This window comes from Coregonus clupeaformis, chromosome 7, assembly GCF_020615455.1.
Source record: "Coregonus clupeaformis isolate EN_2021a chromosome 7, ASM2061545v1, whole genome shotgun sequence".
In the NCBI taxonomy this organism is placed as follows: Eukaryota; Metazoa; Chordata; class Actinopteri; order Salmoniformes; family Salmonidae; genus Coregonus; species Coregonus clupeaformis.
This window is the reverse complement of record NC_059198.1, coordinates 7,422,242-7,443,259: the sequence shown is the minus strand read 5'-3', so window position 1 is coordinate 7,443,259 and position 21,018 is coordinate 7,422,242. Positions and strand designations below refer to the sequence as shown.

The 21,018-nt window shown below is 43.3% G+C and overlaps 1 protein-coding gene across 2 annotated transcripts in view; it reads right to left on the bottom strand.

Moving 5' to 3' along the window:
* LOC121568821 (GDP-L-fucose synthase-like) overlaps window positions 1-21,018 on the bottom strand; it is a 33,193-nt gene that overhangs the window by 946 nt on the left and 11,229 nt on the right. The window contains exons 1-8 of one of the 2 annotated variants that reach the window (XM_045221084.1): window positions 7,849-7,958; window positions 6,696-6,858; window positions 6,035-6,149; window positions 4,209-4,337; window positions 3,887-3,960; window positions 355-488; window positions 184-248; window positions 14-80 (exon numbers count right to left, since the gene is read on the bottom strand). In XM_045221084.1, coding sequence (XP_045077019.1) covers window positions 14-80; window positions 184-248; window positions 355-488; window positions 3,887-3,960; window positions 4,209-4,337; window positions 6,035-6,149; window positions 6,696-6,850 — 739 coding nt within the window. In that variant the 5' untranslated portion in view covers window positions 6,851-6,858; window positions 7,849-7,958. Of the gene's footprint in view, window positions 1-13; window positions 81-183; window positions 249-354; window positions 489-3,886; window positions 3,961-4,208; window positions 4,338-6,034; window positions 6,150-6,695; window positions 6,859-7,848; window positions 7,959-21,018 lie in introns of those variants that run through there. The other variant, XM_045221085.1, reaches the window with a different exon arrangement.

Sequence of the window (21,018 nt, the reverse complement as noted above, 5' to 3'; positions counted from 1 at the left end):
ATGTTGGACTCACCAGAGAGAATGATGGGGTCAATCTCATCATACTCCCGCAGCACCCAGAGGAACAGACGCGCTACATCCTGAGAGAACACACACACACACACACACACAGATGTAATGCATACACACACATATCTGACATGAACTGACACACACACACACAGAGTAATTCACTAAACCTACCAGAGAGTAGATGAATTGTCTCCTGGGTGTTCCGGAGCCCCACACCTGTAGAGGGGTTCCCTCCTCTGTCAGAAGGAGAGTAGAAAGGAGTAAGTGTTTGTATCTGTGTGTGTGTGTGTGTGTGTGTGTGTGTTTGCGTGAGTGCGTACAAGTAGTGTGTGTGTTACTTACTTTTAGCAGCATGTGTCTTGTGCATGAGTGCCGACAGCACGTGACCATTTTCAAAGTTGAAGTTGTCATAGGGACCATACACGTTAGTCGGGATTACGGCGGTGTAGCGACGCCCATGCTGTGCAAAGTATCCCCTGTTGTCAATCAAGCCCACACACACATACAAACACAAACACACACACACACAATCATGTTGTGGTTTGAACATTTAAAGACCCACTCCAGCTATTTTTTTACTTTCCCGTTGCAAAACAATATTCCACGTATACATACAGTAAAAGGTACACACCCTTAAGGGTAAAAACATATATTTTTTGCAAAATGGTGTTTTTTTCAACACAATGGCAGGAGTTGGCAATTCAAGGGGTTGGGATGATGGAAAACGGCTGTGTTTATTTTCCCTTTTGTACTATTTGCACATCATTACAACACATAATATGACACTTGTAATGTCTTTATTCTTTTGGAACTTTTGTGAGTGTAATGTTTACTGTTAACTTTGTATTGTTTATTTCACTTTTGTTTATTATCTATTTCACTTGCTTTGGCAATGTAAACACATGTTTCCCATGCCAATAAAGCCCCTTAAATTGAAATTGGATGCACACTGATGTCATCGGCCTTCCCCCTTGCTTCCCAGAACAATAGAAGAGCAATAGAGGACAAAAGAGGAAAGGCCCACCCCCCACTTCCCAGTTAGCATATTTGGTTCCTTGGAAGTTGTGGGAACCTACGTTTTTGGTTTCCCATTGGTTCTGGCAACAAAGCCATAAGTTTCCTGACCGGTGAAACTGACATTTTTTAAACGTTCTGAGAACGAAAGTGAAAATGTTGCCTGTTTTGGGAACATTCATTTTTTGGTTGCAGGGAAGTTATGAGAACGTTTTCCTATGGTTCCCTGAAAGTTTTCCTGGGAGGTTTTATTAATGTTCTGAGAACAGAAATTATAGGTTATTTGAAGGTAATTAAATAACGTTCTGAGAACATGTTTCAATAAAACTTTTAATAACACTGCTATGATAGGTTAATTGTTTTGAACACCAAGCACAGATGGGACACATGGAAATGTATTTGCTTAAGCATTAATCATGCAAACACAACTCTTTTTTATTGTGGCACGGACCCAGTGAGATTTGAACCTATGATCTTCTGTTTGCAATCTATGGAATTAGTCAACTGCGCCACCAGGATTTAGCTAGCATGCCATATTTTGTAACTTATACAAAGCTGTTCATTTTAGTCTATTCAAACAGATCCCATTTCAAATGAAACAAGCACTCATAAAGATCAGGTGTGGCCAATTAGTGAGTGGGGCCAACATACCTGAACTCACTTAACAAGATTGAGGATAGAGAGTTTTGTTGACGCTGAGAACAGAATGTATATGTTTATAAATAACATTCTTAGAATGTTCTTGTGGTTTTTATGGAAAGTTTTCTGAATGTTCTGAGAATATGACTAAATCGAACCTTGAGGAAACCTGTTACTTAAAAAAAAAAAGTTTTGTTTACTTAGTAAATATTTTCTTAATTCTATTTTCAAAAAACTGCATTTTTGGTTAAGGGCTTGCAAGTAAGCATTTCACGGTAAGGTCTACACCTGTTGTATTCGGCGCATGTGACAAATACATTTTGATTTGATTTGCTGAAGTACTGAAATTCCCACAGAAGAATGTTGTTTCTTAATGTTCTCTGAACAATTTGAGAACATTACTTTAAATAGAACCATGAGGAAACCTGTAGGAAACGTTAAGCTGAAGTACTGAAATTCCCACCTAAGAAACATATGGTTCTCAGAACTTTATGTGCTAGCTGGGTATCCTGCACGATTCCCAGAACATTGTCGGAAGGTTATAATGAAAATAAACATTGGACAACCACGCTCTCACCAAGCTCTAAGAAACATATGGTTCTCAGAACATTATGTGCTAGCTGGGTTGTGTCATGTAATGAGGGACCTGTACCAGCTACTCGATCCCACTGATGTCAACAACTACAGACCAGTATCCCTTCTTTCTTTTCTTTCCAAAACTATTGAGCGTGCCGTCTTTAGCCAACTCTCTTGCTATCTCTCTCAGAATGACCTTCTTGATCCAAACCAGTCAGGTTTCAGGACTGGTCATTCAACTGAGACTGCTCTTCTCTGTGTCACGGAGGCTCCCCGCACTGCTAAAGCTAACTCTCTCTCCTCTGCTCTTGTCCTTCTAGACCTATCTGCTGCCTTTGATACTGTGAACCATCAGATCCTCCTCTCCACCCTCTCCGAGCTGGGCATCTCCGGCGCGGCTCACTCCTGGATTGCGTCCTACCTGACCGGTCGCTCCTACCAAGTGGCGTGGTGAGAAGCTGTCTCCGCACCACGTGCTCTCACCACTGGTGTCCCCCAGGGCTCAGTTCTAGGCCCTCTCCTTTTCTCCCTATACACCAAGTCACTTGGCTCTGTCATATCCTCACATGGCCTCTCCTATCATTGCTACGCTGACGATACACAACTAATCTTCTCCTTTCCCCCTTCTGATAACCAGGTGGCGAATCGCATCTCTGCATGTCTGGCAGACATATCAGTATGGATGACGGATCACCACCTCAAGCTGAACCCTGGCAAGACGGAGCTGCTCTTCCTCCCCGGGAAGGACTGCCCGTTCCATGATCTCGCCATCACGGTTGACAACTCCGTGGTGTCCTCCTCCCAGAGTGCGAAGAGCCTTGGCGTGACCCTGGACAACACCCTGTCGTTCTCCGCTAACATCAAGGCGGTGACCCGATCCTGCAGGTTCATGCTCTACAACATTCGGAGAGTACGACCCTGCCTTACACAGGAAGCGGCACAGGTCCTAATCCAGGCACTTGTCATCTCCCGTCTGGATTACTGCAACTCGCTGTTGGCTGGGCTCCCTGCCTGTGCCATTAAACCCCTACAACTCATCCAGAATGCCGCAGCCCATCTGGTGTTCAACCTTCCCAAGTTCTCTCACGTCACCCCCCTCCTCCGCACACTCCACTGGCTTCCAGTTGAAGCTCGCATCCGTTACAAGACCATGGTGCTTGCCTATGGAGCAGTGAGGGGAACGGCACCTCCGTACCTTCAGGCTCTGATCAGTCCCTACACCCAAACGAGGGCATTGCGTTCATCCACCTCTGGCCTGCTGGCTCCCCTTCCTCTGCGGAAGCATAGTTCCCGCTCAGCCCAGTCAAAACTGTTCGCTGCTCTGGCACCCCAATGGTGGAACAAGCTCCCTCACGACGCCAGGACAGCGGAGTCACTCACCACCTTCCGGAGACATTTGAAACCCCACCTCTTTAAGGAATACCTGGGATAGGATAAAGTAATCCTTCTACCCCCCCCCAAAAAAAAAAAAATCCCACTGGCTATAGGGTGAATGCACCAATTTGTAAGTCGCTCTGGATAAGAGCGTCTGCTAAATGACGTAAATGTACTGAAATGCACCTTTTGTTAAGTAAATCAGGTAAATCAGGTCTTTAAACTGTGTGCTAATGTACCTGCACAGGTAACCGATTAGTCACCAGCTCACCTGTTCTGAATATCAATCATTCTTTTGGCATGTGAGTAGCCAAAGTTCGAGTCGTGTGGAGGCCCATTGTGGATCTGTGTGAAGGGGAGGAAAGCATGAGTGATCATACACCAGCTTTTCTTAAAAATCACATTTTGAAGGGCCAGAGGTTCCCAAACATACAGTAGTTATACTGTCACTGGGCACATAGGCTTCCTATACTGTTGATCTCCTTCTTTTGACTAGCGCCATTAGGGCTCTGGTCAAAAGTAATGCACATAGTATTTTAGTATTAAACTCAACATGCTCTCATTGATAGGGTCTTATTGGTTGTTCAACTCACCATGCTCTCATCGATAGGGTAGGTGGTCTTGTCAGGAAAGATGCAGCTGGACAGGCAGGACACCACCTTGATGACGCCCATTTCGTGAGACGTCTGCAGCACGTTGTCATTGATGCGAAGGTTGTCCCTCTGTGAAGGCAAAACACTGTGGTCTCAATTCAATCAAACCCGTATTACGGCTTTACACAATAACTTTTTTTCCCACAAATGAATTCAAAGAATGCATTTGGATACTGTGATAACAAGCTCCCCTGTAACTCTCCTCACAGATGGATTAATACCCTTTCGGAATTAGATTAAGAAGTGTGGCAACAAAGTCACTGTGTAAACTTCGCTTTGACAAGTTCAACTAAATGTCAGCCTAGATTGTTGCCCAGCCAGGCAAACATGGACATTTATATTTAGGTCATTCAGCAGAATATATTTTCCAGAGCTACTTACAGTCAGTGCACTCAACCGGTAGCTAGATAAAACAAACCATTTCACGGCAATGCTGTGACAACAAACGTACTGAACAACACAAAACAAACACACTGTATATGACATAACTACACAGAACAAATACAGTACGCACAAATATTTAGTCATATAGTATGTTTCGATGTATCGGTTTTGTGTCATTCAATATTATACTAGGCTATGGGACCAAAAGTCACTGATCTGAACAAAATACTGGACAGAATTGAACACAGAAACGGACCGACCTTTGGACAGTTCAGGCAAAATGCCAGATGGGCTGGTTCCATCTTCAGCCCATCGGCTTGTCTAAATTGGGGGTTTTGTACAGAATGATCATTATTTGGTTAACAATTGGGGCCTCTAGGTAAAAAAATGGGCCAGTGTGGGAGCTTTGAGGGAAAAAATGGTCCGGTGAGTTAGAAATGCAGGTAGAGTCCGATCCTTGACTTCGGCGATGTCATTTACAAAATAGCCTCCAACACTCTACTCAGCAAATTGGATGTAGTCTATCACAGTGCCATCCGTTTTGTCTCCAAAGCCCCATACACTACCCACCACTGTGACCTGTACGCTCTTGTTGGCTGGTCCTCACTACATGTTCGTCGTCAAACCCACTGGCTCCAGGCCATCTATAAATCACTGCTAGGCAAATCCCCGCCTTATCTTAGCTCATTGGTCACCATAGCAGCACCCACCCGTAGTCTGCACTCCAGCAGGTATATCTCACTGGTCATTCCCAAAGCCAACACCTCCTTTGGCCGCCATTCCTTCCAGTTCTCTGCTGCCAATGACTGGAACGAATTGCAAAAATCTCTGAAGCTGGAGACTCTTATCTCCCTCACTAACTTTAAGCATCAGTTGTCAGAGCACCTTACCGATCACTGCACCTGTACACAGCCCATCTGAAATTAGCCCACCCAACTACCTCATCCCTATATTGTTATTTATTTTGCTCTTTTGCACCCCAGTATCTCTATTTGCACATAATCTCTTGCACATCTAGCATTCTAATTGTAATTATTTTGCACTATAGCCTATTTATTGCCTTACCTTCATAACTTGCTACATTTGCACACACTGTATATATATTTTCTGTTGTATTTTTTGACATTATGTTTTTTTACCCCATATGTAACTCTGTGTTGTTGTTTTTATCGCACTGCTTTGCTTTATCTTGGCCAGGTCGCAGTTGTAAATGAGAACTTGTTCTCAACTGGCTTACCTGGTTAAATAAAGGTGAAATAAAAATTTTAAAAATGCCCGGTCCGAATTTCTAGTCCCATCCCTGATTGAACAAATGTACTTTAGGACTGAAACATATAGCCTAGGTATTGAAACAAACTGGGTAGTTAGATAATGAATCTCACCAGAAAGTGTAGGTTCTCCTTCATGTGAAGGTAGAGTCCTCCCACCTTGGCAGCCAGGTGGATGACATGGGTGGGCCGATACTTCTCAAAAACTGCTATTGTCTGTTGTAGATCTCTGGCAGAACATTGTATACATGTCATCATTCATCATCATCATCATCATCATCCTATTTAATGGAAAACACATCAATCTCATAAAAGTATGCATGCACAAATGTAATTAGTTAAACATTTAATGTGGTTCCAACAGGAACTATATAGAAACTCTACCTATATACTGTATATATCCATCAATCCATCTATCTATAGAACTGAATAGAAAATAATTGAATAGCAGAGAATATAATAATTTTTCCAGGAGTGAACTTCTTTTTTGGACTTCTTTTATCCATTTCGTTCCTGTTTGAACCACAAAACCAGTCCCAGAAGCAAAAGGGTCATAACAGGAATTTACAAATATTTAAACCAGGGTTTCATACAGTGCAACGTGACATACATTTCCTATAGAAATATGTTATGTAGAACAGACATGCTGGTGTTTCTCGGGCATGTAGACTATGGGATCATGGCATCTCTATATAGATTAGGTCATTTTTATCTGTAACGACCAAGCCTCAGACCAGCTCTGCTGAGAATATGAGGTTTATGTGACATAACTTACACGAGGTTGGCTTCTTTGGAGCAGAGGAAGGTCCACTGTTCGCCCTCGAGACAGCCGCCTTCTTGTTTCACCACGTGCTCGATGGCCTTCCCGACCAATCCGGATCCGCCCGTGACGAGCACGCGCATCGGCGCAGCCTTAGTCTGCGAATCCATCTCTCACTCTGATCAAAGAAAGCTAATTTTTATTTTTCAGTTGTGATATTCACATAACGCTATTACGATGAAGCCCTAAGCAAAGTAGGCTGATACGAATGACAGTGTGATCATGGCCCTATTTATAGCCTACATTAAAACGTAATAATGATGATAATACAAAACTAAGAATAGTTATACATTTAGGCTAATAAGGAATTAATAACATGCTATACATCAAACGCAAGTTGAAAACGTATTAACACACTTTTCGTTTCGTTTACGATTTCGTTGTAGCCTGTTTGTTTAACCTGTTCTCAACTGGCTTACCTGGTTAAATAAAGGTGAAATAAATAAAATAAATAAATAAAACCATGGAGACTACTTTATTGTATTTATTTCCTGTCTACATTTAATGACTTTTTTATTTTGAAATAAATTCAATTTGGCATATTAAATATTAAGATCAAGAGTCCAAAACGGAATGAATTGCATTATGATAATGTTAATTTTAGAAAAAGGACAAATAGCTTAAGCCAATACCGACAGATACAGTATTTGATTTTTCAAATTAAAAATGTGTTTAATCGAAATAATGGTTAGGCTCATTAGGCTTATATTACAAAATAGTATATTACAACATCAGATGATCATATAGGCTACACCACTGACATTATTTTAGCAACGCAAACAAGAGCAGGCTAAAAGTAGCCTATACGAAGTTTGTCGAAAGAAAATGTCTAGGCCTACTATTTTAAATAAAAATAATGTGTTGAAGTCAAAAGCACCCATTCATTCAACAAAAGAAAAAAGGCCTATAAATAGGATTCATAGGCCAAATATTAATGAAGGCAAAACATTTCAAATGTGAATGAAGGCAAAACATTTCACATATTAATCCGTATAGTTTATGTGGGCTATTTAGAATTATAATCAATCAAATGTTTTACTCGGCAAGACCCTCATGTTATTTAAATATGTATCTCATCAATACACAAAGTTAATGTATGAATTCAAACCTGTAAAATGTTTCGTTAGAATTGTCCTCCTCGAATAAAGTCAGTATTAGATCCTATTTCTGTACGCTGAAGAATATAAATGAGGTCTAGGCTATCTCTCTTGTCTTGTGCACTAAACATGTCAATAGCAAAGCCGCAGGCACAAGGTGCGGTCGCTCTTATAGGCTACCTGTGAGCTACACTCTTAGAAAAAAAGGGTTATACTGAGTGTAGTAGCCTTACAGGTGACATCATGTGCAGCGAATCTGACGATCCCAGTTTCTCGCACCATCTCAGGTACCACATTAAGAAAATACCAGGACTGTTAAAATAGGTTTGCTGAAAAAAAAAAGTTTTCCCCACCATAAATGTAATATCACTTCTGTCTGGTAAATGTATAGGCGATTTTAACGCATTTATGGTGTTGACTCTTTATTGCAATGTTTTATGGCGTTGTACCAGGTGCGCACTACATAACATCAGTATAGCCTTCTCAAACATTTTGATAAAACCATATCAAATCATTCCATAATTAAAATATACTGACACAAGTATATCAATTTTATTTATTTATTTTACTTTCTTTGTTTCACAACTGCAGCATTGTATCCAACATAGGGCTATATAGGCAGGTGCGTAACTTGCGGGGGGGGGGGGCTTCCCGACCAATGATTGGAGTGCTAAGCCTATGTCAGATACAGTGAGTGTAATTATCTCTGACTGTAATTTGCTCAATATAAGGAGTTGAGAAATAAAGTTGACATCATTAGAAATAATATATCTCCCTCTTTTATACTGTAGGTATGTAATAAAAAATATGCTTAAGTATGCTTAGACATGCAGAAAAATATCATGATATTATCATAAGGTGCCAGATTACGTTTAAACCAAGTATTTTTCTGCATGTCTAAGCATACTTCTTGACCTGTCTGTATCCTCCTGAAAAGTGGTTCTGTTTATTATTTTTATTTTATTTTAACAACTTAACCCTATTTTTCCATTTTGCAACTTGAGTCTGATAATTATCTGTATAAAACAGTTAAACTGATAATACTTGTGGAACATAAAAATACTTGCTTGTTAAATGTTTCCAGTTGAAAAATAATATCCAGAGCAACTTACAATAGTGAGTGCATACATTTTCATACTGGTCCCCGTGGGATTCGAACCCACAACCCTAGCATTGCAAGCGCCATGCTCTACCAACTGAGACACATCATCACATCACATCATCACAAACCAATTGATGTCGCAGTGTACTCAATTACTGTATTGTGCATTTTTTTCTTCATGCTGATGGAAAGTCTACAGGTACAAATAGATGACCAGCATATGTATAATACAGTATTTACATTTAGTGGTTTGTAAGTATGGTAAATTAATACTGCACAAAAAGCGGAGGTTTTCCATGTTATTTGATCAAGAAAAATATTTAATTTGTTGTGGATGTTTTGGGTCTTTGTCCATAACTTTACACCTTTTGATGTAAATGTTTGAGGACAAGGTTTTGCTTTCTGGATTACATTAGAATGACGATCACAGAGAAAGGGACAGGGCAACAACTCTTACAATTCCAACTATTGAATCCTACAAGATGCTGTTCTTAATTATAAAACAACCTTTTCTGCCAAAGCAGAGATGCAGATTTTTTTTTATTTGCCTGTTCTACAGAAGTCTATATGGTCTGCTAATACAGGACTAGTAAAGGCCCAGTGCACTACTTTTTTAAATTAATAAATTTTTTATTCTGATTTTTCAGGGGGTGCATCCTCAGCAACCCTACTTCCCGCGACTATGTATGCATGCATGCATATACATACATACATACATACATACATACATACATACATACATACATACATACATACATACATACATACATACATACATACATACATACATACATACATACATACATACATACACACTCGTCTGTAGCTCAATTGGTAGAGCATGGCGCTTGTAACGCCAGGGTAGTGGGTTCAATCCCTGGGACCACCCATACGTAAAAAAAATGTATGCAACCCGGGACCACCTATACGTAAAAAAAATGTATGCACACATGACTGTAAGTCGCTTTGGATAAAAGCGTCTGCTAAATGGCATATTATTATATATACATACATACACACATATATATATATATATATATATATATATATATATATATATATACAGTGGGGAGAACAAGTATTTGATACACTGCCGATTTTGCAGGTTTTCCTACTTACAAAGCATGTAGAGGTCTGTCATTTTTATCATAGGTACACTTCAACTGTGAGAGACAGAATCTAAAACAAAAATCCAGAAAATCACATTGTATGATTTTTAAGTAATTAATTTGCATTTTATTGCATGACATAAGTATTTGATCACCTACCAACCAGTAAGAATTCCGGCTCTCACAGACCTGTTAGTTTTTCTTTAAGAAGCCCTCCTGTTCTCCACTCATTACCTGTATTAACTGCACCTGTTTGAACTCGTTACCTGTATAAAAGACACCTGTCCACACACTCAATCAAACAGACTCCAACCTCTCCACAATGGCCAAGACCAGAGAGCTGTGTAAGGACATCAGGGATAAAATTGTAGGCCTGCACAAGGCTGGGATGGGCTACAGGACAATAGGCAAGCAGCTTGGTGAGAAGGCAACAACTGTTGGCGCAACTATTAGAAAATGGAAGAAGTTCAAGATGACGGTCAATCACCCTCGGTCTGGGGCTCCATGCAAGATCATGAGGAAGGTGAGGGATCAGCCCAGAACTACACGGCAGGACCTGGTCAATGACCTGAAGAGAGCTGGGACCACAGTCTCAAAGAAAAACATTAGTAACACACTACGCCGTCATGGATTAAAATCCTGCAGCGCACGCAAGGTCCCCCTGCTCAAGCCAGCGCATGTCCAGGCCCGTCTGAAGTTTGCCAATGACCATCTGGATGATCCAGAGGAGGAATGGGAGAAGGTAATGTGGTCTGATGAGACAAAAATAGAGCTTTTTGGTCAAACTCCACTCGCCGTGTTTGGAGGAAGAAGAAGGATGAGTACAACCCCAAGAACACCATCCCAACTGTGAAGCATGGAAGTGGAAACATAATTCTTTGGGGATGCTTTTCTGAAAAGGGGACAGGACGACTGCACCATATTGAGGGGAGGATGGATGGGGCCATGTATCGCGAGATCTTGGCCAACAACCTCCTTCCCTCGTAAGAGCATTGAAGATGGGTCGTGGCAGGGTCTTCCAGCATGACAACGACCTGAAACACACAGCCAGGGCAACTAAGGAGTGGCTCCATAAGAAGCATCTCAAGGTCCTGGAGTGGCCTAGCCAGTCTCCAGACCTGAACCCAATAGAAAATCTTTGGAGGGAGCTGAAAGTCCGTATTGCCCAGCGACAGCCCCGAAACCTGAAGGATCTGGAGAAGGTCTGTATAGAGGAGTGGGCCAAAATCCCTGTTGCAGTGTGTGCAAACCTGGTCAAGACCTACAGGAAACATATGATCTCTGTCATTGCAAACAAAGGTTCCTGTACCAAATATTAAGTTCTGCTTTTCTGATGAATCAAATACTTAAGTCATGCAATAAAATGCAAATTAATGACTTAAAAATCATAATGTGATTTTCTGGATTTTTGTTTTAGATTCTGTCTCTCACAGTTGAAGTGTACCTATGATACAAATTACAGACCTCTACATGCTTTGTAAATAGGAAAACCTGCAAAATCGGCAGTGTATCAAATACTTGTTCTCCCCACTGTATATACATATACACAGTGGGGAGAACAAGTATTTGATACACTGCCAAAATATCTCTCTCTCTCTCTCTCTCTCTCTCTCTCTCTCTCTCTCTCTCTCTCTCTCTCTCTCTCTCTCTCTCTCTCTCTCTCTCTCTCTCTCTCTCTCTCTCTCTCTCTCTCTCTCTCTCTCTCTCTCTCTCTCTCTCTCTCTCTCTCTCTCTCTCTCTCTCTGCTGGGAGTGTTTGGTGCGTGCTGGGAATTGTTTGAGTGAGTGCTAAGTGCGAGTGTTGTGTAGAGTTAGATATTGTCGTATATGAAGATTATGACTTTGTTAATGTTTTTAAGTGGAACCTGAAAGGATGTTTATTTAGCAGAAAGAGAGCTGGTTTTAATGTGACACCCCGGATAGGACAGATAAGTCTGTGTGTTGTAGACAGGGGATTGGACAGTAGAGGGAGCCACCCCTATCTTGGGAAGATTATATATACTGGGTAAAAACGACGAAGAGGTTAGAGCGGCCATTGCAATCTGGGACGTTGCTCTCCGGGTGTCATGACATCTGTAAAACTTATGCTGAAAGCTTGTGATATGAATAAACGTATGATCAAGGTTCAGTATGAGCAGACTCCTTTGTTTATCAGCAATGACTAGCAACATTTGACTCGATACTACAATATCCTGGGTTTTCCTTTTCTTGGTGATATCCTTTTTTCTTCTATGCATGATTACGGTTATTATTTCAATTTTTTTGTTGTGGTAGAATTAAGTATATTGTTTTTCGTGTCGAAATCACCCTGATTTTGGTGGGGATGGCGGCCCGAATCGGGACGCCGTCCCTGTCACTTCGGCACGGCTTTAGGTGTGTTACTGAAGCTACTGTCACGGTGGAAGAGGTTCTGGTCGCCGTAGGAGAGAAGGTAGGATATGAGAATGTTGCTTATGCGTCACGGATGAATAAAGCGGTGGTGGTATTTCTTAAAGAGCGCCTTGTTGATCGTATGGTTGAGCATGGCATACTTCTTAAAGGAATGTTTATTCAAGTTACGCCGCTTTTTTCTCCGTCAACAAGGGTAACGATTTCAAATGTACCGCCGTTCATTCCAAATGAGCTATTGGAGCGCGAGTTATTGCGCTTTGGGAAGTTTGCAAGTTCAATTAAGGTTGTCCCATTGGGTTGCAAACACCCGGCGTTGAAACAGGTAATGTCGTTTCGGCGACAGGTGTTTATGTTTTTGGACTCACCAGAGCAGACTTTGGAGTTATCGTTTAAAGTCAAGTATGACAATAGACTGTATATGGCTTATGCTAGTACGGGTAGTCAATGGTGCTTTGAGTGTGGGGATGTTGGTCATAAGCGACATGCTTGCCCGAAAAGGGAGAAGGCAGAGGGAGGGGCGCAGGTGGTCCTCGTAACGCCTGGGCCCACTGATGTAGGAAGAGGTGGGCTGACAGTGGTAGAGCAGCCACACGCATCTGTTGCTGAGGAACAAGTTGTCCGTGTTGAGGGCACAGAGGTGCAACTTGTACCAGAGGGAAATGTTATGCAGCAGAAAAAAAATGGTTGTAGAAGGTAAGGATGGATCTGAAGGGCCATTTCCTCAGACTGGTGAGGAGGTGCCCAGTACGAGTGCTGTGGTACAGGAGGGGGTACATGTGGAGCTAATCTCCCAGGTAGTGGAGGAGATGCCCACTACAAGTAATGGGTTACAGGAGAGGGTTCATGTGGAGCTCATCTCCCAGGTAGTGGAGGAGATGCCCACTATGAGTGCTGGGGTACAGGGGGCTAGTCTCCCAGGTAGTGGAGGAGATGCCCACTATGAGTGCTGGGGTACAGGGGGGCTAGTCTCCCAGGTAGTGGAGGAGATGCCCACTACGAGTAATGGGGTTCAGGTGGGGCTAGTCTCCCAGGTAGTGGAGGAGATGCCCACTACGAGTAATGGGGTTCAGGTGGGGCTAGTCTCCCAGGTAGTGGAGGAGATGCCCACTACGAGTAATGGGGTTCAGGTGGGGCTAGTCTCCCAGGTAGTGGAGGAGATGCCCACTACGAGTAATGGGGTTCAGGTGGGGCTAGTCTCCCAGGTAGTGGAGGAGATGCCCACTACGAGTAATGGGGTTCAGGTGGGGCTAGTCTCCCAGGTAGTGGAGGAGATGCCTGGTGTCAGCTTCCTGCTTCCCCTGTTTGTCTCCTGGCCTCTAGAGGTCAGCTGTGTTCCCCTTTGCCTTAGTTTTTCCTCATGTGTCCTAATTAGCTTATCTATGTCACCTGTGCCTTGTTTCCCCTTGAGTATTTTAGCTGTGTGTTTTCCCCTTGTTTCTGACTTGGTTATTGCGTCCTGTCTATGTGTCTCCTGCTTTGTCCCACCGTATCAGTCCTAGTAAGTTATTCGAAGTTATCTTTAGTTTGTTTTTTCTCCCCTCGGGAGTTGTTTTGTTTTGCCTCCTGTTTTGAACATTAAATCTACTTACCTGTAGTATTGCCTGGGGTGTTTCATTTGGGTCCTACTACATCTCCTCTGTGGCAAGGGGTAGTACCCCCAGCTCTACACATTTGAGACCGGAGTTCTAGCCCGGCTTGTGACAGCCTGGTACGAGTGATGGGGTGCAAGTGGGGAGTGTTGAAAGGGATGTGGTAGAGGGGAGTCAGTGGTCTGTGGCCTCAGTTGAGGAGGATCAGGAGAAGGATATGGATATCTCTCTTGATACGATATCAGCTGGTGAGGACTCAATTTACGATCTAGAGGAGGTAAATGGGTTTCTGGATCAGACTTTTGGGAAATCCGTCAAATTGGCAGATTATTTTGATGTTGATAAGTTTGTGAGGTCAGCTGTGATGTTACAGAAGACGGTGGGGTTAGACCAGTTGAGTGAGAAGAAGCGGTTTCGCTTGAGGAAATTTGTTACTGCTGTTGCAGCAGCAAAAGGTGGTGGGAAACGTGGTCAGGTTAAGAGAACATTTAAATAATGATGATGATTATGCCTCATAGGGTGTTCTATTCTCTTTGTCTGGTTTCTCTGTGGTATCTTCTGCTTTTCCTTTTTCTTTTCTATATGGAGGTACTAAGGGTAGGTTCTCTCAATATTAATGGAGGAAGGGACAGGAATAAGAGGGCTTGGGTATTAGAAGTAATAAAACAGAAAAGGCTTAATGTAGTTTTCCTACAGGAGACACATAGTGATGAGGAAAATGAGGCTGACTGGGTATGTGGTGGGAGGGGCAGCATATACTCAGTCATGGTACTAATTTCAGTGCTGGGGTGGCAATCTTGTTTTCTTCAGGCTTAGGGGTGACTGTGGTATCTACAACAGAGATTGTCAAGGGTCGGGTTGTATTGGTCAAGGTGGATGTTATGTATTTTTTTTTTTTTTTTTTGAATGTTTATGCTCCTAATGAGGGTACAGAGCGTATTGTTGGTTTTGATAAAATAAAGGAAACCTTAAGACAGTGTGACCAAGAGGGGTGTATGGTTTTAGGGGGGGACTGGAACTGTACAGTGGATTTTACTGTTGATCGCACCGCTGAACTTGTCTGTCTGGTCTATTAACTGAGTTTGAGCTTTCTGATGTGTGGAGAGTAAGGAATGCAAAAGTTAGGCAGTACACATTAGTGATGGGTCATGCGCACAAGCATCGGCTCTGAGAGCCGGCTCTTTGTAGTGAATCAGAAGAGCCGGCTCGCATCGAGTGAGAGCCGGCTCCCAGTTTTTTGCCCATTCGCTGCTTAGGTTTCACTTTCACAGAGGTCTGTTATGATTGGCCAGCATGGCGACCAGCATGCGGCATTCACGTGAGAATTAAGGATGTGTAAACAGAGAGGGCGGGGCAGACACACCACTTGACTCCACTGCAAGTGAAGAGAGAGACAGAGCGGACTGAGGAGCGTGTGTGCGTCTTGCATTGTCGTGTCGTTTAACTATGAGTGACACTAGAAAGCGAAGCAGCATCTGGCTGCAGTTTAAAGATATTGGGAACAAGAAAGCAGAGTGCCTTCACTGCAAAACGAAGGTCACTATAAGAGCAGGTTCCACCACAAACCTGCATAGACATACAAGAACTGTCCATCCTACAGTGCAGTTAGAGGAGAGAGGGCAAGCCAGCTCACCATCTACTGATCCTGGTGTGTCTCATACCAGAACAACAGCTGCTGTAACGTCTACTGCCATCCCCATGCGTGCAAGTATAACCTCTCCTACTGCAACTGATGTGATGGAGGGGAGACTATGTATTGTTGCCACATCAGTTCCTTCTGAGAGAATCTTCTCCAAAACAGGGCAGATACTCACGGAGAGGCGAAATCGTATCAGGCCTATCAGCCCATCCAAGCTGAGGCATCTGATCTTCCTGAATGCCAACCTGCCCTGAGGACTAATGCTGTTTGCTGGAGTTTGGTTCTGGTTTTGATTCTGTTCTGTGGATTTGTTTGAAGTTTATTGTTAATTTGTGCAATAAAAAAGTTTAATTGAAATAAACAAATGTAAGAGTGGTTTTGTCACAGAATAAATGCACAGAATTAGGCATTATAAGGTCTCTCATAAAAACACTGAAAGCAAAAGGGTTTTCAACACATAAACCATGATTTTTTTTCAAAGTTAAGGTAAAATATAGGCTACAAAAGATCCTAAATAAAGAGCCGTTCGGGAGTCGAAAGAGCCGGCTCTTCTTTGGGAGCCGAGTCAAAAGAGCCGGCTCTCAGAAAAGAGCCGAACTTCCCATCATTAGTACACATGGCTAAAAGTTCATGAATGTCATGTCAGTGCAGCAAGGTTAGACAGGTTGTATGTATCTGAGCAATACTGTAGTAGGGTTGGAAGGTGTGACATTACTCCTGTGGGTTTCTCTGATCACCATATTGTCACTGTTGATATTCACATGTCCTGTCCACGAAGGTCATCATCTTATTGGTATTTTAATGTTAAATTGTTACATGATGTCATGTTTTGTGAAAGGTTTTTGTTGTTTTGGGAAAAATGGAGGGTTACAAAAGGGAATTTTGAGTCCGTGAGACAATGGTGGGAGGTTGGGAAGGCCCAAATACGATTATTTTGTCAACAGTATACTGCTCTGTCTCGAATTGAAGTTAAAGAGACTATCAGGGCCCTTGAACAGAACATTAAATCTATTGAATTGAAGTTGCTCACTCAGAATGACCCCGGACTAGTCATGAACTTACAGGACAAGAAACATGAATTGAGGTCGTTTCTGCATGAAAGAGTGAAGGGTGCCTTGATTAGGTCTCGTTTCGCTTCCCCTCAAGGATATGGATGCTCCTAGTGCTTTAAAAAAAACCTAGGACAGTCGACATTGCAACGTAAACAGATGGTCTGCCTTCGTCTCCCTGATGGGAAGGTGACCACGGATGACAGTGAAATGCGTCAACATGCCGTGGATTTCTATTCTGCCCTCTATAAGGCGGAGGATTGTGACTCTCTGTGTACTGAACAGTTGTTACACGGTCTTCCTCAATTGGGACCTGAGCAAAGAGTCGCATTGGACTCTGACATTACACTGCAAGAGCTGTCCACAGCAGTTATGCAGCTCTCAACAGGCCGAGCCCCTGGCATTGATGGTTTACCATCTGAGTTTTATAAGCACTTTTGGGGGTCTATTGGGGAGGATTTTTATGAAGTGGTGTGTGAATCTTTTCATGAGGGCTCTCTTCCTGTATCTTGTCAACGTGCTGTACTTTCACTGTTGCCAAAAAAGGGGGATTTGGCTCTCATAAAAAATTGGAGACCTGTTGCTTTGCTGTGTGCAGAATATAAAATTGTTTCTAAATGTCTCTCAAACAGGTTGAAAGAGTATCTGGGATTGTTGGTCCACAAGGACCAGTCCTACTGTGTACCTGATCGCTCTATTGTTGACAATTTGTTTCTAATAAGAGATGTTTTGGACATTTGTAAACTGTCTGATGTAAATGTGGGTTTACTTTCTTTGGATCAGGAGAAGGCTTTTGATCGTGTGGACCACCAGTACTTGTTTAAAACAATGAAAGCCTTTGGGTTTGGGGATGTTTTTTTGTCTTGGTGAATTTACTGTATGCTGGGGCCTCGTGTATGGTGAAGGTGGGGGGTGGTTTGAGTTGTCCCATCCCTGTCCAAAGGGGCATCAGGCAGGGATGCCCAATTTCAGGGCAGTTATACAGTCTGGCGATTGAACCAATGCTTTGTTTTTTAAGAGCGAAGCTTACTGGTTTCTCTGTGCCAGGTGTAATGAAGGGTCCCACGATAGCACTGTCTGCGTATGCAGATGACGTGACAGTTTTTATTACAGGGGGTGAGGATGTTAAGGTTCTCTCAGACGCTTTAAAGGTGTATGAGGGGGCCTCCTCAGCTAGAGTCAATTGGGGAAAGAGTGAAGCGCTGTGGGCAGGCCAGCTTCAGATGGGGTCCGCTCCACGGTTACCAGGGGGGCTTCAGTGGGGCAGAGATGGGATGAAGACTTTGGGGTTTTTTCTAGGCTCCGATGTCTTTCAGAAAAAGAACTGGGAGGGTGTAGTGGAGAACGTGTGTGCCAGACTGTCAAGATGGAAATGGGTGCTGCCCCAGCTGTCTTATAGGGGAAGGGTACTGGTAGCTAATAACCTAGCTGCCTCTACCCTGTGGCACAGACTAATGATTTTACAGCCACCAAAGGGTCTGATACAAGAGCTTCAGAGGACCCTTGTCAACTTCTTCTGGTCTGGACAACATTGGATTAAAGCTTCAGCCCTGTACCTGCCACTGCACGAGGGTGGGCAAGGCCTGGTGGACATTTCTTCCAGGATCATGGCTTTCCGGCTTCAAGCAGCCCAGAGACTGTTGTACAGTGACGGTTCTAGCTGGGTTGACACAGCCTACGCATTGATGAGGAGAGCGGGCTGTTTGGGCTTAGACAAGCACCTTTTCCTCTTAAATCTGGAGGGGGGTGAGTTGCCTGGCCTGACTCCATTTTATGAGTCTGTTATGCAGGCTTGGAGAGTTCTGGTCAAGTCCCGTAAGGCCTGCACGCCACCAGGGATGTGGCTTTTTGAAGAGCCTCTTTTTCACAACACTGCCATCCAGTCTCGTGTTCTGGGTTCAGCTAGCCTACGTTCATGCCTGTTAGGCGTGGGGTGTACTAAGCTGGGTCATCTGATGTGGAAAAGGAATAGGTCGTTGGAGGAGCTGGGAGAAAGAGCGGGGATCCGATCGTCTCGCCTACTGAGGAAGGTCGTTGCTGAGGTCTGTGATTCCTTGCCAGTACTTCATCTGCAGTATGTGACTGACACTTCCAATTCTGATCGGTGGAAGGAGGGTCTGGATTATGTGTTCCCTGCACTGATTGTTAGTGCTGCGGCGGGGGCATTCGAGGAGGACGTGGGGATGCTGCTTTCCTTCGATACCCCGGAGCTGGGGGAGTTCAAGGAGGTGGGAAAGAAGGCCATGTACAGAATATGTGTAAAGGTGTCCCATGCCTCTTCCCTGGAAGGGGGTAAAATCGACGAGGTGGGCGGGTGTGCTTGGTCCAGGTGCCTCCCAAAAAAAGGCTGTTGGTGAACATTATACAAACTGCCTATTGATAAGAGGACAGCTGACTTCCAATGGAGGATAATACATGGAGCCATAGCCACCAACATGTATCTGGTACACCTGGATCCTACTGTTGGGGAGGGGTGTCCATTCTGTGCTCAGTCTGAAACTCTGGCACATCTGTTTTTACAGTGTCCCAGGTTGGTCGGGATGATTGACCTGATCACTAATTGGTTCTCAGCTCTGGGAGAGGTTTTCTCTTCCCAACTGTATATATTTGGGCCAAAGTACAGGTTTAGTCAGAAAGGTGTAGTTGTGTTGCTTAATTTTGTGTTAGGGGCAGCAAAATTAGCCATATGGAAGACCCGAAAGAACAGTATTCGGGGACAGGGGTCTGTGGATGTGGTGGGAATGCTGGAGGGAATGTTGGCAGCAAGACTAAGGGTTGAGTTTGCCTATTATAAACTTGTCAACAATATTGATCTGTTTATGAGTATATGGGGTGTTGTGTTCAGTTACTGTGGAGGAGGAATTGGAGTTGTGTTTTTAATTGATGGGTAAATACGGTTTTGTATGAGTATTTGTGTGGTGGGCTCCCAGACCCAAAAAAATATTATTTAAAACTCAACTCTCTCTCTCTCTCTCTCTCTCTCTCTCTCTCTCTCTCTCTCTCTCTCTCTCTCTCTCACTCTATCCCTACAGAGAGAGAGTGAGAGAGAGAGAGAATGGGAGAAGAAGAGAAAATTGGAGAGAGAGAGAGAGAAAGAGAGAGATAAAGAGAGAAAGTTGGCTGTCTTGAGGGTGCAAAAATGACTGAAAAGAGGTAGAACGAAAGAAAGAGGATCATGGTCTGAAAACCAGAGAAGGAAATTAGTGAAAAATAGAAGTGAGCTGCAAGAAGCAGCAGAGGCAGAGGAGAAACAAGAGAAGAGAGGGATAAAGGAGGGGTGTGAAAGGATTGCAGTGTTTCTCCTCCTCAGCAGTGAGTGGGCTCGGGGAAAGTAGGTTACCAGCACACACACACACTCATGCACACACACCCAATATGTGTCTCACACACACACACACACACACTACACATGTCGATCATACAGTGGGGAAAAAAAGTATTTAGTCAGCCACCAATTGTGCAAGTTCTCCCACTTAAAAAGATGAGAGAGGCCTGTAATTTTCATCATAGGTACACGTCAACTATGACAGACAAAATGAGAATTTTTTTCTCCAGAAAATCACATTGTAGGATTTTTAATGAATTTATTTGGAAAATAAGTATTTGGTCAATAACAAAAGTTTCTCAATACTTTGTTATATACCCTTTGTTGGCAATGACACAGGTCAAACGTTTTCTGTAAGTCTTCACAAGGTTTTCACACACTGTTGCTGGTATTTTGGCCCATTCCTCCATGCAGATCTCCTCTAGAGCAGTGATGTTTTGGGGCTGTCGCTGGGCAACACAGACTTTCAACTCCCTCCAAAGATTTTCTATGGGGTTGAGATCTGGAGACTGGCTAGGCCACTCCAGGACCTTGAAATGCTTCTTACGAAGCCACTCCTTCTTTGCCCGGGCGGTGTGTTTGGGATCATTGTCATGCTGAAAGACCCAGCCACGTTTCATCTTCAATGCCCTTGCTGATGGAAGGAGGTTTTCACTCAAAATATCACGATACATGGCCCCATTCATTCTTTCCTTTACACGGATCAGTCGTTCTGGTCCCTTTGCAGAAAAACAGCCCCAAAGCATGATGTTTCCACCCCCATGCTTCACAGTAGGTATGGTGTTCTTTGGATGCAACTCAGCATTCTTTGTCCTCCAAACACGACGAGTTGAGTTTTTACCAAAAAGTTATATTTTGGTTTCATCTGACCATATGACATTCTCCCAATCCTCTTCTGGATCATCCAAATGCACTCTAGCAAACTTCAGACGGGCCTGGACATGTACTGGCTTAAGCAGGGGGACACGTCTCGCACTG